The sequence below is a fragment of the Capsicum annuum genome, chromosome 3, assembly GCF_002878395.1.
Source record: "Capsicum annuum cultivar UCD-10X-F1 chromosome 3, UCD10Xv1.1, whole genome shotgun sequence".
Lineage (NCBI taxonomy): Eukaryota > Viridiplantae > Streptophyta > Magnoliopsida > Solanales > Solanaceae > Capsicum > Capsicum annuum.
Genome location: NC_061113.1, coordinates 251,121,718 through 251,137,899, shown reverse-complemented (window position 1 = coordinate 251,137,899; position 16,182 = coordinate 251,121,718). Strand labels below are relative to the sequence as shown.

At 35.1% G+C, this 16,182-nt stretch overlaps 3 protein-coding genes across 4 annotated transcripts in view; 1 reads left to right on the top strand and 2 right to left on the bottom strand.

Annotated features, from left to right (window-relative positions):
- Window positions 1–3,379: 3,379 nt before the first annotated feature.
- On the top strand, window positions 3,380–5,211 carry LOC107865934 (tetraspanin-8). Its single transcript, XM_016712119.2, has 2 exons — window positions 3,380–4,128; window positions 4,553–5,211. Exons 1-2 carry the CDS (start codon window positions 3,631–3,633, stop codon window positions 4,865–4,867), a joined length of 813 nt encoding a protein of 270 aa, XP_016567605.2. The 5' UTR covers window positions 3,380–3,630; the 3' UTR covers window positions 4,868–5,211.
- A 568-nt stretch (window positions 5,212–5,779) lies between these two features.
- Window positions 5,780–10,262, bottom strand: LOC107862377 (protein CHAPERONE-LIKE PROTEIN OF POR1, chloroplastic). The gene is made up of 5 exons (XM_016707942.2): window positions 9,917–10,262; window positions 9,646–9,734; window positions 8,439–8,821; window positions 6,314–6,390; window positions 5,780–6,187 (listed from the first exon to the last, which is right to left on the bottom strand). The coding sequence occupies exons 1-5, from the start codon at window positions 9,973–9,975 to the stop codon at window positions 6,037–6,039; spliced, it is 759 nt and encodes a 252-aa protein (XP_016563428.2). The 5' UTR covers window positions 9,976–10,262; the 3' UTR covers window positions 5,780–6,036.
- Window positions 10,263–10,827: 565 nt separating this feature from the next.
- The window catches only part of LOC107862378 (probable acyl-activating enzyme 17, peroxisomal), a 12,128-nt gene continuing 6,773 nt past the window's right edge, over window positions 10,828–16,182 (bottom strand). The window contains exons 7-14 of one of the 2 annotated variants that reach the window (XM_016707943.2): window positions 15,607–15,683; window positions 14,929–15,149; window positions 14,354–14,448; window positions 13,885–14,101; window positions 12,038–12,163; window positions 11,854–11,952; window positions 11,340–11,552; window positions 10,828–11,263 (exon numbers count right to left, since the gene is read on the bottom strand). In XM_016707943.2, coding sequence (XP_016563429.2) covers window positions 11,159–11,263; window positions 11,340–11,552; window positions 11,854–11,952; window positions 12,038–12,163; window positions 13,885–14,101; window positions 14,354–14,448; window positions 14,929–15,149; window positions 15,607–15,683 — 1,153 coding nt within the window. In that variant the 3' untranslated portion in view covers window positions 10,828–11,158. The remainder of the gene's footprint in view (window positions 11,264–11,339; window positions 11,553–11,853; window positions 11,953–12,037; window positions 12,164–13,884; window positions 14,102–14,353; window positions 14,449–14,928; window positions 15,150–15,606; window positions 15,684–16,182) is intronic. The other variant, XM_016707944.2, reaches the window with a different exon arrangement.

Below are 16,182 nucleotides of genomic sequence, written 5' to 3'. Positions count from 1 at the left end.
ATTTTTAGCTTTTGGAATTATTTTTTTTAATATTTTTGGAAACCTAGATATTATTTTTATATATATAGTGGTGCATGATGGAGTGGGTTGAAGTGTATTATTAGAAACTTGTGGATTGGATTAAGTTGGAAGTATTAGATTAAAGTGAATTATTATAAAGGTTGAGACTGAAATTGTTAAGTTGGAAAAGTTGATGGTGAGGTGGAATTAAGTGGGTATTTGGCAAAGGATTTAAAACTTGTGGGTATTTGACAAAATAGTTTGGATAAAGAGTCTTTTTAGCATAAAGGCCCCACACACTTAATGTGGTTTAGAGTTCCACCGTGCTACCTACTGGACCATGCCCAAAGCGAGGCCGGCAGTAGAAGACAATGAATGCAAGATTTGGAGCGATGGACAGTCAGAGGGTCTGCTTACGCTGCCAATCATGTAAGGAAGCATTCCTCGACAACATAAAGAATCATTGGAAGCAATTGTTCCTCGTCAACTTGACATCTTCCTTCTCGTCCTCATTGTTTTATGCATTGGTTGCTGAGCCACCGGAACAACAGATCAAAGATGAAATACATTAAGCACAAACCGTGCCCATGAGCTAGCCATATAATTAGTTCTTTACATTTTAATTTCAGTTCCAATTACTACCAGGAAGTCCCACTTTGGGTAAATGCTCTGTATCAAAGGTGATTCTATATTTAGGTTTTACACTTTCTTTCTGATTTGTTTGCTTGATGTCTAAAGTTTGGCTTGGGAATTGGGATACACGGTCTATTAATATTTCTTGCTTACTGTCGTCTTCATTAGAACATCTTATGATGTTTAACTAGGACCGGAAAATCTGATAGTAAGACCATGATTCAATTTTTCATTCGATTTTGCCTACCACATAAAAGGTAAAAGTCGACAACACTGAAAAAAAAAACTGAACAAGTAGCTAGTAGGACGATTTGTAATACTAACTTTTATTTGGTAGAGCTACAACTGATAGAATAACTTTCTTAATACGTTACTTCTTCCTATCAAAACAAATGTCCCAAACCTTAATATTGACTGGTCACTAGCTAGAAGCTCACATCACCATGCTCATAAGTTCATTATATGTACCACCTTCTGTACATGTGCTGAAAAATCACAGTCAACTACTCAAAATAATTATATCACCGAGGGGGAAAATGTTTTAATAAAGAAGACTTAGAGGGATAAGCAATAATTTATAATACAATTCAACAATATCAAAGCAATAAATGAACGAACACGTAGCACATTAGGCCAACATACATAAAAATATCTTAGAAAGTACTGAGTAGAGATTAATATTAATAGAACTCGAATTCTAATAAAACATATTTAAACATTATGGATAAAACATAGTCAAAAGTGGTGTTCGTGAGAATCACGAGTTGGGATAGTCACAACTACGATGAAGAAAATCACACGATTTTGCCGGCCGTTGGGGCGCAAAATGAACAAATTAGCGACCAATAAGTTTTTTCGAAAGCAAACTGAATGGAATTGTTACTTTTCAAAAATCTTGATTCAAATCAAAGAAAAAGATTTATTTCCCACATAATTAGTCGGTCAAACTAACTATTCTCTTCTCAAAGTAATAGAGAAGAGTCTTTTATTAATGAAATAAAAAAAAATCCCTTCCTATTCTAGTCTACATCATGCTTGGATTGAATGTGAAAATAGTGTACTATTTTAAGGTTCGTAACATCTTAATACAAAAAGGTTTCTACGTGAAACATAGACCATAATGCAAAAAAAGGTTTGATCTACGTGAAACTTAGACCATAATGCCAAAAGAATAATCAATCCATTAGTCAAAGTCTCGATATCTCTCCATTTTCAATATCTTGAATATTTATTTATCCTACATATTACTAATTTAGAATTGTATATATTTTTTCACATTACTTATTTTTAGTATAGTATTTTTAAAGTATAGAACACATTTAACTTCACATATTAATATTACTATTTATAAAAGTAAGAAGTAATTGCATTTAATAAGATGATAACCATTTTTTTTGTAATGGATTACCTTAAATGTTGTTGTAAAAAGTGTATTTACTTATATGAAGTATGAGTTGTTTAATTCAAAACTATAAAATAGTTTTGGTAAAAAGTAAATAATTTTTCTTTCTTTTTTATACAAATTTGATCTTGTTTTACGATTCAATATTATTTTAAGTGAAATTAAAAATCATAAATTCTCTATAAAACATTTTGGTGTCAAAATTTTAAAACAATTTTAATATTGTGATTTCCGAGAATATAAGTCAAAATAACGAATATCTCAAAATTATTTTAGTAGTTGATATCGAAATAATAAAATGCACCATTAAATTTAAGTAACATTAAAATTAATTAAAATTACAAAATGCACTGTTATAATTCCGTGGAACTTATAACTCAATGTCACCCTATTTACCCTACTTCCTTCTATCTCTTTTTTTTTTTTGGGTCATTCCCATTATTCACTCTGTTAGGATAGGTTGTCCAAAAAAAAAACTTAAGAAAGTATTTCAGTAGTTAATCAACTATGGTACTAAAAGTTTTTTGATAATTAGACTTTTATCAGTGAAATGAAAGAACCATTTCTTCCTATTCTAGTAGACGTCTATGATGCTTTGACCGGATATGAAAATGTTGTAGACTATTTTGGGGTCCTAACATTTTGCTACAAAAATAGTTTCTACGTCATTATCGTGTGGTAGCAAGTATGAAACTTACAATCATGATGCAAAAAAAAAAAAAAAAAGTAATGAACACATTAGTTTGAGAAAGTCTCAATTTTCAAGCTCTTAATTATTTATTTCTCCTAAAATATTACTAATTTAGCATTATATTTTTTATTTTTTCACATTACTTATTTTTAATGTAGTATTTTAAAATGATGAAAGACATTTAAATTCACATATTAATATTATTATTTATAAAAATAAGAAGTAATTGCATTTAATATGTTGATAACCATTTATTTGTAATACATTACTGTAAATGTTGTTGTAAAAAGTCTATTTATTAATATGAAGTTTGAGTTGTTTAATTCATAACTCTAAAATATTTCTAGTAAAAAGTAAATAATTTTTCTTTCTTTCTTTACACAAATTTGATGTTTTTTTATAATCTTCAATATTATTTTAAGTGAAATTAAAAATTATAAATTCACTATAAAATTTTTTGGAGTCAAAATATTGAAACAATTTTAATATTATGATTACTGAGAACATAAGCCTAAATGTCGAATGTCTGGAATTATTTTAGCTGATATTAAAAAAATAAAATGCGCTATTAAATTTAAATAAATTAAAATTACAAAATACACTGTTATAATTGGATAGGACTCCAATTGTTGGGTGTTTAAAGCAAATTCAAACTTAAACTTTATAACTCTCGCTAACTGCCACCCTATTTCCATTACTTCCTTCATCTCCTGTTTTTTAGCCATTTCTTTCCCATCATTCACTCTCTTGTATAGGTTGTCACAAAAAATAAAATAGAACTCTCTTAAGATAGTATTTTGAGATCCATTGATTATAGTTGTCTACTTTTCAATACATATATACAATTCATTAACTTATTTTTTAAATTATCGAAATCCATTCATCCCAAAGGAAACAAAGGAAGATGGTCCGAGCAAGCAATTTCATAATTACATTCCTTAACTGTGTGACTCTGCTGGCTTCTCTGGTTTGTCTGGGGTTTTCAATCTGGTTCGGTTTTAACAACAGCGCTACGCTTTGCGAGAAAGTGTTGCAGAAGCCATTACTGTTACTAGGTTTGTGCCTACTTGCTGTTTCTGTTTTAGGTTTGGTTGGATCGTCGTGCCGAGTTACGTTTATCATGTGGATATATTTGTTCGTCTTGTTTTTGCTCATTGTGGGGTTGCTTTGTTTCACTTTGTTTACGATTTTGGTGACGAATAAAAACGTGAGCAAAGCTTTATCTGGGAAAGGTTATAAGGAAATGAAGACTGGAGATTATACTAAGTGGTTGCAGAAGTATGTTGTGAATGAAGAGAATTGGAAGGAGATTAAGAGTTGTTTGGTTGACACCAAATTTTGTCAGCGTATACCTACTGGCAAAGGGGAGAAATTTTACAAATATAATCTCTCGGCTACTCAGGTTCTTTTGGCTTCATCCATTATCTCATTTCTCAATGAATTTATCACTAGAATTTACAGTTAATGGTTCTGAAAATTTGGAGTTGCGCATGTAAAATATATTAGAGTTGTTTTTGAATTTTTTTTTATTTGGAGTGAGAAAACATTTTTGTTGTTTTTAGAACTTTTGAAAAAAAAAAAAAAAAGTAAAAACAGATCTTTTTAGAATTTTATGTTTAACCATGATTTCTAGAGTTCGAAAAAAGTAAAATTTCAGGGCCAAACGAATCCTAATTTGTTATCACCGACTAAAAGTAATCTGCGAGAAAGTCTTCTGCCACGTGGATGCCACTAATCGTTAAAGGTTTATTAATGTAGTACTATAAAAAGTTAGTTAGTTCACTATACAGTGTATATAATTTTAATCTATGTTTTGGTGCATGCAGTCGAGTTGCTGCAAGCCACCCACTCACTGCGGCTTGGAGTTCCACAATGCTACCTACTGGACCATGCCCCAAACAGGGCCGGCTGTAGCGGACAATGACTGCAAGACTTGGAGTAATGTACAGAGCAAGCTCTGCTACAATTGCCAATCATGTAAGATGGCATTCCTTGACCACATCAAGAACGATTGGAACATATTGTCCTTCGTCAACCTTGGCCTGCTCCTTTTTGTCCTCTTTGTTTACGGTGTTGGCTGCTGTGCGTTCAGGAACAACAAAGCAAAGGGACACCATAAGAAAAAACAATGCCCTGCATGAGCCATTTTGGCTCGTTATATTTCCATGTTCTTAATGATTGTTTGTTCCATAGGAAGCTTGGTTTGGATATTATGAGACCTTCATGTTGTAAATTACTGTTCGTTACCGAATTCACTTTTCGATCTTATGTTTTAGCTATTTGTCTATTTATGCTTATTTATTAGTATATGGCATTTTTAATTTTAAACATTATTAAAGAAGTGAATGCTCTTCCCTAGAATCAGATGAAACAAGGCACTAGGCACTAGAATAGACTGATTGATCTTGATAGAATCGGACTCTAACAAAAGGAACAGCTCAGAGACAATATAAGCAAACCTTTCAGACCTTTCTCTATTGTTAAAGCTTTTTGTGACTACTCTTGGACGTTCCGCCTGATAAGAAGCTTGCCAAAATCTAGCAGCATCCTAATATAAGAAAACTTCACGTTTCGAGTGTTGTATAATTACTAGTCACAATGTTTTTCTGATCCAGAGAACTAAAACTGGATAGGTAAAAATCAACAATGCTCCTGAAGTCCAACCTAATTTGTTACCTCTTCCTATCATAACCAAGTGCCCCAACCCAAAAGCCAGAGAGGCGCACACAATTTACATAAGAAAAAGCATAATTAGTAGTGCTAGCTTCTCTATGCATACTGAAATCGCTGTCAACAACTCAAAGGGCAAATTTTCAAGAGGTCGGTCACGCAAGTTTGCTGCAGATGCTACATTGAGATTTCAGACGAATGCGAACTGATTGGGCCTTTGAAGTCCTTTTAATCCCTTTACATCCTGCCCTCTGATATTGCAATATGTTAAGGTCTTGCAGATCAGAAAAATGCCAGGAAGAGAACAGAAAAAAAGATGAGAAAAATGTCAGAATAGAAGATGAAGGAACCAGTATGATGCGCAGTCGCAGAAAATGGAACAGTTTTTTCCCCCACTAAGTTTTACTTTTTACTTTGCGCGAAAGGAGAACAATGAGCCCAGATACATGTATCTTCCACTTACATCACTTGAAAATTCAATAACAAAGGGAGGATAAACATTGATCTTAAGTCCTACAAGCTTGACAACAATTTCTAATTGACATATAACTAGCTCGAAGGTACAAATTGAAGGACCACCATGAATTAAGCAAGAGGCAACATGCCAAAACTGCTGCAGTAAAACAGGTTCTCTAGCGTCTCATTTGAGAAAAGTACAAGACAGAAACAAGGAAACATATATGAAGAGAGACGTTAAGAGTTCAAGACTCCATGTTGGTTGCAGCAGAAATGGAGGAATCATGGGAACCAACAATGAACCACAAAACCAACCAGCCACAAGACCTCCAAACCTGATATATAAAAGCCCACGCTTAGTAATAGCAACAAATCAACGATGAAAGTGCAACACCGGAAAATGAAACTGGAATTTAGAAACCATTTTTTTGGTCCAAAACCGAGACAACCAATAAACTTACCCTATAAGAACAGCTCTACCTAAGCTCTTTGTCTTGTCATTAAGGAAGTATACACAAGCTCCAAATGATATAGCTACCTGCATAAAAAAGAGTAATCTAAATAAGCTGGAATACATCATTTAAAATTTTGAAAAGCTTGTCAGAGCCAATTATGTCATTAAAGTATCAGCAAGGATGATCCAGAACGAAAGTAGTCAAATTAATATACCATCCCCACAGCTGCCCAATACAAGCCTTGCACCACCAAAAGCAGGTTTAACTCTGAAACCTTCTGCATTTTCAACTAAAACATAGGAGAATAACTGTAATTTACATCACTTTTTAGTCTTTGGATTCTATACTGTTATGGAGCTAACCCTGCAAAACCTAGGGTCGCTGATGTAGGTTTCGAGTATAAGCAGTTAGAGCAAGAGGGATACTTAGAAAGCCAAGTATAGTCATTAGTGGGCTGAAAGGTGGTTTGCTTAATACTGCTTTGTTTCCTGACATGTTTGACTTTTTCTAGCTCCTATTGACCATTTCCCCAGAAATACATGGTTCTCATAGTTCACGGTCCTCCTTATGGTAAAGCCAGAGCCAGAAGGAGAGAGGATTGCTGAATGCTGAGAGATGTTCCTGAGTACACGATTATTTAGAAGGTTCTCAAGTTCCAAATGATTGAGTTTGAAAATACAACTGTCAAGAAAATGAATCTTGGTCTTAATTGAATCCTAAAAACTAGCTCTAGTGAAAGGTTAGTCCAAAGAAAACTACAATCCACATACTTAACCGAAGTAAGAATCTAGCATGCCTAGTGTTAGACATAACATAAAAGCAACATAACATGGGTGGCCCAACACCAAGGATGGGTCTAATTATGACAAGAAAATGCACATTAGGCCTAATGAGAATTGTCCAGAACACTATAACAAGACTACAACTCATACACAAAATGATGTGGGAAACAAACAGTATCATAAAGAGGCCAATTCTTATTTACTTAAACCTCACCCCTCCTCCATCCTTTCTTCCCACTAAGAACGACGCAATACACACCCAAGGGTGTGGCTGAGTGGCCAATGATGTGGGTTGAGCACCATGAGGTCACATGTTCAATTCCTAGCAGAGACAAAGCACTAGATGATCTCTTCCCATCTGTTTTAGCCTTGGTGGACAGAGTTACATGATACCTGTTACGGATGGGAGGTGGCAGGTCTACTATGGAATTAGCCGAGGTGCACGCAAGCTAGCCCGATACCATGGTTATCAAAAGAAAATCGCAACACAAATGAAGATACTCAACAAGGATATTTTAGTGCAATGAGATTTCCATGCAGCAAGGGACATTCAGATGAATATGATTAAGAAATAAGTTTGCTGCACTTTTATTTTTTTTGTTGATAACCAAGTTTTTTGCAATTTTCTTTTGACAAAGACGAAAGAAGTTCTTTGCTCTTTGCAGACTAATCAATAGAAATTCTTTATTTACAAAAGAATGTTGACTTTTGAATTTTGTACGGACACTGTGTTGGGTAACCATATCTTTTATTTTCATATTTTAATCAGTAAAGTATCCTTATCTTTTCTGTATTTTATTTACATTTTATCTTTATCTACTTTTTGGTTTGATAGGTAGGAGGGGCTTGCGAATGTGGTGTACATGTACAATCCACCATCCCAGTAGAGAAACACTATCAACAACATTAAGTTCCAAATTAATGCTTTAGAAAGTAGTGCAAAAACGAAACAGTTTTTATATCGGTGGGGTATCCAAGCAAGCTTGTGCGCACCTTGACTATTCCTTGGGAACTTGTGCTACCTCCCACCAGCGCAGGTACCTGCTATGTGCTACCTACCACTAGCTTAGGTAACTGGTTACTCTGCCAAGTGCCACCAACACTTAAAGCAGATGGGAAGGACCACCTAGATCTTATTTTTAATGACGGTGGTGTCAAAAGTTGTACAGATCTTTACCATTTCTGAGATTTATGCCAGAATAAATTTAAACTGATTAAAAACTATATATACTGCAAGGCACAATGTGGCCGTAAGAACATGCCCTTTTATCCCCTACAGCATACAGGTATTGGCAAAGCAATGAGCTTTGAAGAATCATCACGGACAAAAAAACTGAGACAGAACAAACCTGGAATGCAGGGCCAGCATCAGCAGAGTTCATCACACTCCAGCATGCCATGAATCCAAAGAGGAATAATCTCCTCAAGATAATTACAGGTGGTGGAAGTTCCACAAAGCTGAGAAGGTTCTGAACCCAAGGCGGAGATTCCTCGACTTGCTTTTTTAGCCTTGTTTTCAAGTTAATCTTTGTCTTCTTTCTTTTTATGAAGCTTGCCATTAGTATTTTCTCAAAAGCAGCTTCAATTGATTCTGCACTTCTCTCGTGATTGGCATACTGGTTTAACAAGAAGTTGCGTGAACTCCAAACTTCTTCCTCAGAGGCATCACGTCTTATTCCGAGACGTTTGTAGGGGTCCCAAACATTCAATCGAGAAAACTTCGGAACATTACCTTTAGAAATCAGATTGCGATCATCAGACTAGATGTTTCATGCTAGAATGTAATCAAAGAACCAGAGATATAACTTATGTAACTTACCCAATGCGTAAAAAAACGTTACTTTAACTTCCATTTTTCCCTCTGCTACCACTCATTGCTACCATAAAGGAAGTTATCAAAGTGAAAAGAAAAATTTGACGGTGTTTCTCATTAATTTTGCACAGAGTGAAAGATCAAGGCTTCAGAAGATATCTGTGCTCCAGGATTCTTATTTAAATCCCCTCTATCATTTCAACAGAGTTTGGAATAGAGAAATTTACAGAGTTTCCATCTCTAAAATTCTCCTAATATAAAGTTCCCCTAATAAATACTTATTTCCAAAGCAGCTTCTTGAGCACCAAGACCTCGATAACATTGAAACCCAAACATTAACTGTTCCCCAAAATCTCTACCGACCACTGAGTTATTTATCTAAAACTACTACTCCATCCGTTTCAATTTGTTCATCTTACTTTCCTTATTAGTCCGTTTCACAAAAACAAATGCCTCTTTTATTTTATGTAAACTCTTCTAATTTCAACTTCCACTTGACATGTTTAAGACCTCATTTTTCATTTTGGTACACTCTACATATCTATAGTATAAGACCACAAGATTTAAAATTCTTTTTACTTCCTTAAACTCCGTGTCTAAGTCACAAAACCACACAAACAAATTGAAACCGAGGGGGTATGATTCATCAATTACTATTGTCTGTACATTATGTCGCAAATTCTAAAAAGAAAAAAAAGAGCTAATGTCTGTACACAGAATTTTCAATTTGATAGAAAACCAACCTCCTCCATAAGCCGTATCCGTTGCACATTTTGTAACCCTTGGAACCAAACGAGAGGGTTCCGACCTTTTCGAATTCTCTCTACTCGACCTGCACAAAATTTATAGAATATTACAAAATTTAATGCGCCAACAACAAATAAATAGATCCTAAATGCTCAATGTACAACTTATAATACATTAAAAAAAAAACTCGCAAAGAAATTCCTCTAAGCAGATTGAAAAAAAAACAGGTACATACAAAAATCGAAATGAAGAAAGAGACAAGCTTACAGTTTTTGTCCGAGGAAAGAAGAGGAAAGAGTAGGTTTCGATATGAGAGTTGCCGCCATGAAATTTGTTTTCTCCAATACAGAAAAAAGAAACCCTAGTTAGATTTTGAACTTATTGTGGAGAAAGTTTTTCCATAGAGGCCGTGCCGGCCGAGGGGTTAACTCCGGTGAGGTTCAACTTTGGAAGTTTGGTGGAAGAAGGAAGGAACTTTAATCTAAGCTTTTTCGATTATGTATATGGTGAAAATAAGAGCTAGTGGATTCTAGATTGAGCTGGGTGTGCCTTGTACCTGGGGTAATGTTTTTAATTCCGGTTCTGGTCCTTAAGTTATAGATTAATTCCAATTCACTTCCCATTAGTATTATGTTCCACTTTTTGTCCTCAAATTTTGAGTAATTCCGTTATATAATCATCCACGTGACATAATAACACAACATTTGCGCGACTTTACATACTGTAGCAGTATGTTTGAGAAATCTAGGGACTCTTTTAAAAATTTTAAACTTGTGATCTTAAATTAACCATAACAGTAGTTTGACTATAAAAAAAAATTCATAAATAACATCAAATGAAAATTTTAAAATTAATTATTTTCAATATAAAAAAGCCATCACTCTTTTTTTTTAAAATGTATATATGAAACTTAAGACATAACAGGAGTTTTAATGCACTAGACTAGCTTTTTATAAAAAGCACAAGACGCAGTACATTTGTCACTTGAGACTTTAAAAGCATTAAATTTAAAAATTAACTTTTAGTTCAAAAACACAAGTTTTTGACAACTTCTCCAGTCTGCAGTATACATTTATATAACTCCCAGCCATCCCTTTGAAGGTTCGATATTAAAAAAACTCAGCTATTTGTGCAATTAATCTAGTGAAAAGACAGTCAAATTTGACTTTAATAGCTAATTAAGTGCCATCAGTAAAACTGTGAATTATGCTTAAAGAACTAGATATAGTCACAAATACATATTACATCGGATGGAATAATCCACCATTATTGAATAATTGTTTAAATGCTTCATTATTCTTATGGCATTAGTTCTAATCATAATCACCGACCCTGGGATGTGGTAGATTGGAAAGTACTCCTTCATCTTTAACTAGAGGTCTCAAGTTCGAGTCCCTCTTGGTATGGATTTGGTCGGGCTCTAGTATGAGTACCTGACACCAGGTGGGAATTTAAAAAAAAAAAAAAAGTTCAAATCATAATCTAGAACTACAAGTTGCTTTGCATAGGTCACAGTTTAGAGCCAATTTGAGAAAATTGCTGCCTCAAAATTCTTCTCATGACTTTATTTGTTGCTGTTCTTGGAAGTGAAGGGAGGGCTACTATATGTGAAACCTGCAACATTTTAGACCTGATAAGGAAACAAAGCTTTCAAAATTTACGCAGTCAAAGCTGAATATTATATGCATACCTTGAATAGAGGATTCAATTTCTTTTGCAAAGCTGAGTTGAAAGAAACTTTTAATGAATTCAAGTTGCCCTTTGACCCCTGGGGATCCTTAAATACAACGGCAATAACTAATTTATCAGGACCACCTCCAGGTGGTGGAACCCCAACAGCTGCTGTCTCGACGATACTTTCATCAACTGCATTACAAACTTTCTCAATCTCCACTGAACTTACCTGGCAAAAGGAATCACAAGTTTCAGTTGTGGTAAGAGAGAAGACAATGCATTAGTTTGTCTGCAAGTAATACAGTTGATATCACTTGTTATGAGTATCTAAACTAATATGATATATAAATAAGTCATCTATTAATATTCTTTTAGAAATAATCAATCAAAGAAACAATTCGCAATAAATAGGACAAAATAGTTATTCTTTTATCTACGGTAACACACATCAGCTATGATAAGTGGTCTGTAGCCACAGAGACCTTAATAATTCATGATTGTTGAATAATAATGCAAGGTAAAGAGTAGACCTTCACACCCCCCAGATTCATGGTGTCATCTGCACGGCCATGTGCACGGTAATAACCTCTAGAAGTACGCTCAAATACATCTCCGTGTCTTCTAAGAACCTGTTAGGTGATTTTACACGTTAAGTACTTATCTGAAAAAAGAATTAAAGTACCAAGGTAGAATCAGAAATAATAACTAGCTAACCTTTCCATTCCAAACAGGCATTCCTTTGAAGTATACACCATAGTGGTCAGCATTCAGCAATGTGCTTGATGCCCCAAATAGAAGGGGACCCAGGGCCATTTCACCAATTCCAGGAAAATCAAATGGCTACAATTAAAGTTACAGAATTACTTTGAACGTATCGACTATATTTAGGGCCACTTGCAATATTTAACTAGCGTAAAATTTCTACTTTTTATTTAATATCAGTTCATTACCAAACCTGCTTATCCCATGTTCGTTAGAACACAGTACTTAACCTAGAAAACAGTATTTCTGTAAAGTTCGGAGTTTTCCTACTTAAATGTACTTACGTCAACAATTTATGAATAAAAAAAGAAGCTCTCTTTCTTTTACAAACACCATACTTCCCCTCCTCTCACCCCAGCTGAGAGAAAAGGAGAATACAGATCACTTTCGCTGCCGCTTGCATAATAGAATCCTACCCAAGTACAAGTCCTTCAAGTTTTAATTCTCTGTAGGTGTTCACCAGCTTTGTCCGTCTCCCTATTAAATAACTTTTCCCAATGTTCATTTTCAACCTGTTTCCAGCTCAAAATTCAACAGCAGTTGTGACTGATCCATAAGAAGGGGAGCCTTGGAGTCACTGGTAAAGTTGTTGCCATGTGACCGGGAGGTCACAGGTTCAAGTCTTGGAAACAGCCTCTGACAGAAATGCAAGGTAAGGCTGCGTACAGTACACGCCCCTTTTTTTTGTGACTGATCCATAACAAGGGGTGAAAAATCTGGAGAACCTTCTCACTTCCTATTCACTCCATTCTATTGTCACATCCTAATCCTCCTCCTATCCTCCACAGATATTTGTTTGAAATTCTTCCAGTGCTTTCTTATCTGCCGTACCATATTTAATGTTGATGACTTCTTTGTCACTCCATCCAGAATTACCTGGCCATGAGTAATTTCTCCTTAACTTGTCCAACCACTTAGCAACATTGGAAGTATAGAGTTAACAGCATATAGTACGAGGAGCTTTCATTCAACATACTGTTCATGAGTGTGAGTCTCCATTCCAGGGATAACTACTGATTTTTCATGTGGCAACTCTTCCTTTCATAACTTTCAACCATTCCTTGAGATAAAGAAAATTGCTTAACATTTACTAGCGGCAACCTAAGATATGTTACGGGGAAGCTTTCAACCTTGAACTAGAATATTATCCAAAACTTGGAAGTTCTCTACTGAATTGATTGGGAACAAGCTGCTTTCCGATAACATATCATGTAAACCACTAAAAACCTTAAGGCCAGAAACACCACCTCCGCACATTCCCTTTCAAACTTTCTATCCAACTCCAAGTGCCAGATCGTTACAGTATATTATCACCTCTTAGGGTCTTTGACTTTCTAATACACTTGGCATATGAGGAAGCATGCAAGACAAACACAAAAAGGCAGATCAATTTACTCCCAGAGTATTTTTAATAACAGCTTAACAGCAGAGAGAAGCAATGGAATATTTTGGCTTCTTATGTAAATAAAAGCAGGGGACTGCTTGTTGATCATCCTACATGGCACATTATGCAATAAGATATTATGTTTTCAAATTCAAAAGTTACCGACTTCGATAATTTATCGGGTATGCCACAGATAGACAGAACTAAGGAATAAACTTGATACTTTAGAGCAAAAGCCCCCAGATGCAGTAAATGCAACAGTTGAGATTTACCATGATATAATGTTTAACAAACTCCTACATAAGATCTGCAGTGTTGCATCTTTAGAAAAGAACTGGTCAGTGCTCATTAACTCTTGTGTCATTTTATACGAAAATCACCCTTTATTTTTTAAGGAAGGCTGAAAAATACTTACTCTAGGGGACCCATCTTCACCAAGAATAAATAGACTACAACCCATAGCTGCTGTGCTAAAAGCAGATAAAGATTGTGGTTGCAACAATGAACCAGCAATGAATCCACCACCAATTTCTGTTCCACCACAGATCTCTATTACAGGCTTGTAATGAGCTCTTCCCATCAGCCAAAGGGATTCATCCATACCAGATGCTTCACCGGTGGAGGCAAAGTGCCTGCCATCATACATAACTAAATTAAGCTACAAAAATGTTGGAAATACCGTTGGAGCATGAGAGGTTTCAAGTTCAATATGGATTACTGAAGTCAAATATAATTATAAGAATAGATATGCCCAAGACAAATGAAAGTGTTTGCATGGATGACTAGGGGTGAAAAGAAAAGGAAACAAAATAACACATAATTTTCTTTAACAATATAGTGTCTCTAAAGCCCCAACTGTTTCAAAGATGATAAAGAAGAATTACCCGATGGATGACCAATCAAGACCAGCAGTGCAATTTGTGGATTTCCATGCCCTCACAATACTTGGGACCACGCCAAGCATAGTTACTTTCGCATCCTAGACAAGTTCTTGAGGATTTTAGATGGCAAAATATGGTAGAATCCGTAACGAAAATTTGTAAACAGAAGTGAGCACAACACGGCAAAACCAATTTTTCAATAATCTGAAGTCATTCGGGATGGTATTCTAGCCTTCAGAAATATGAAGTTAAATAGCTGATAGTATTAGGGGAAAAAAAGGATGATGTCTGAAATACTGATTACAAAGTTAGTCCTAGATTGTATTGGTATAAATTCTTTGATTTGCTTTTACGTCTAATTGGCAAGAAAGTGCGGCACCTCAAGCCTAATCACCTAGCTTTAAGTATTGAGCGATGTTCAGAGAGTTCCATGCTTTATGTTAGACCAATCAAGTATGCAACTAAGTAAGATTCATAATTTTTTTTTTAACAAATCAAAGTTGTATATCATCATCAACACCACCACCACTATTGATTTGGTATTTGAAATGGGTCTACAGAGTTGCATTGCATCACACCTGAACAAACTTAGCAAAGCCAGAACCAAGGGGGGAGCCATTGTATAAGGCCATGGTTGCTCCATTCAGCAGAGTGCTGTAAATTAACAAAGGGCCCATCATCCATCCAAGATTAGTGGGCCAGGCCACCACATCACCTTTGCCAATGTTCAAGTGGGACCATCCATCAGCAGCTGCCCTAAGGGGTGTAGACGCAGTCCACGGAATCGCCTTTGGATTCCCTAAAAACATTTACAGAGAGCAAGTGTAATTAAATAGTCTTATATTAGTAGTTCCAATCTAAATTTTTTTCTTAATCCTTCATGAATGAGTCACTAAGCAGTTTCTACACTATTCTCATACCGATACTTAACATGAATTATAAAAAGACAACAGGAAAAAACTGAACTCTTTGCCTGTAATTATCATGACATATTCTTCATTAAATGTGGTAGAAAAAGAATGGGTGCTTTTCTTTTTATAAGGTAAGATATTATTGATAAGGTAAAAAGGTATTTCTTTCGTTCCACGAGAGAAAATGAATGAACATACACATTTTTTCAAAGGTATGAATGAACATATAGATTAAGTCACTAAAAAGGAACCTTAAATTAATTTTAACCCGTCACTAAGAAAATTTCGGCACTAAATCATAGAGTAAGTCAGCAAGATAGAATACTTGCAATGGATAACAAATACCTGTCGTTCCAGAAGAGAAAAGGATATTTGTGAATGCTTCAACAGGTAGTTCCACCCCAATATACGCAACCTCCCTGCTATTTAAAGAGAGATATCAATAACTTTTTATTCGATCGACAGAGCTATTTTTAGCTAGAGTGAAATGAGAAAATCAGAGTTAATAATTTATAGCATGAGTCAAAGTAGCGACTTAGATGGTAAAAGATCCTATTACCAGCATTGAGGAAGAATAGGTTTGTAAACAAAAACTCAATTCGAGTAAAGGACTATCATAATGCTTCCCAATTTGGAAGTCCTCTTGGCATAAGCATCAACATTCGGAATCTGAGAAAAAGCCAAGCAGGTACTAGCAGTATACTTTTCTTTTGACGGGCTTGGCCTTTGTTGTCTATGATAGTAAAGCTGGAACTGTATTGGTTGCCTTAGAAAGTAGTGACGCTGGATGTCCTATTTACCTTTGTTATCCATGATAATAAAGCTGGGATAGATTTTCTTTTTATTTATTTATGCAGCTATTGCAGGCTCAGGGTGGAATGAAGCTATTTTGGTGTACTGCTGCTGTTGGCTCTGTAGAGA

Coding starts and splice junctions, on each gene's coding strand:
- LOC107865934 (XM_016712119.2), top strand. CDS start 3,631: ATGGTCCGAGCAAGCAATTTCATAATTACATTCCTTAACTGTGTGACT. Junction 4,129..4,552: donor ATAATCTCTCGGCTACTCAG/GTTCTTTTGGCT, acceptor TGGTGCATGCAG/TCGAGTTGCTGCAAGCCACC.
- LOC107862377 (XM_016707942.2), bottom strand. CDS start 9,975: ATGGCGGCAACTCTCATATCGAAACCTACTCTTTCCTCTTCTTTCCTC. Junction 9,735..9,916: donor TCTTTCCTCGGACAAAAACT/GTAAGCTTGTCT, acceptor AATTTTGTGCAG/GTCGAGTAGAGAGAATTCGA. Junction 6,188..6,313: donor GGTAGAGCTGTTCTTATAGG/GTAAGTTTATTG, acceptor TTTATATATCAG/GTTTGGAGGTCTTGTGGCTG.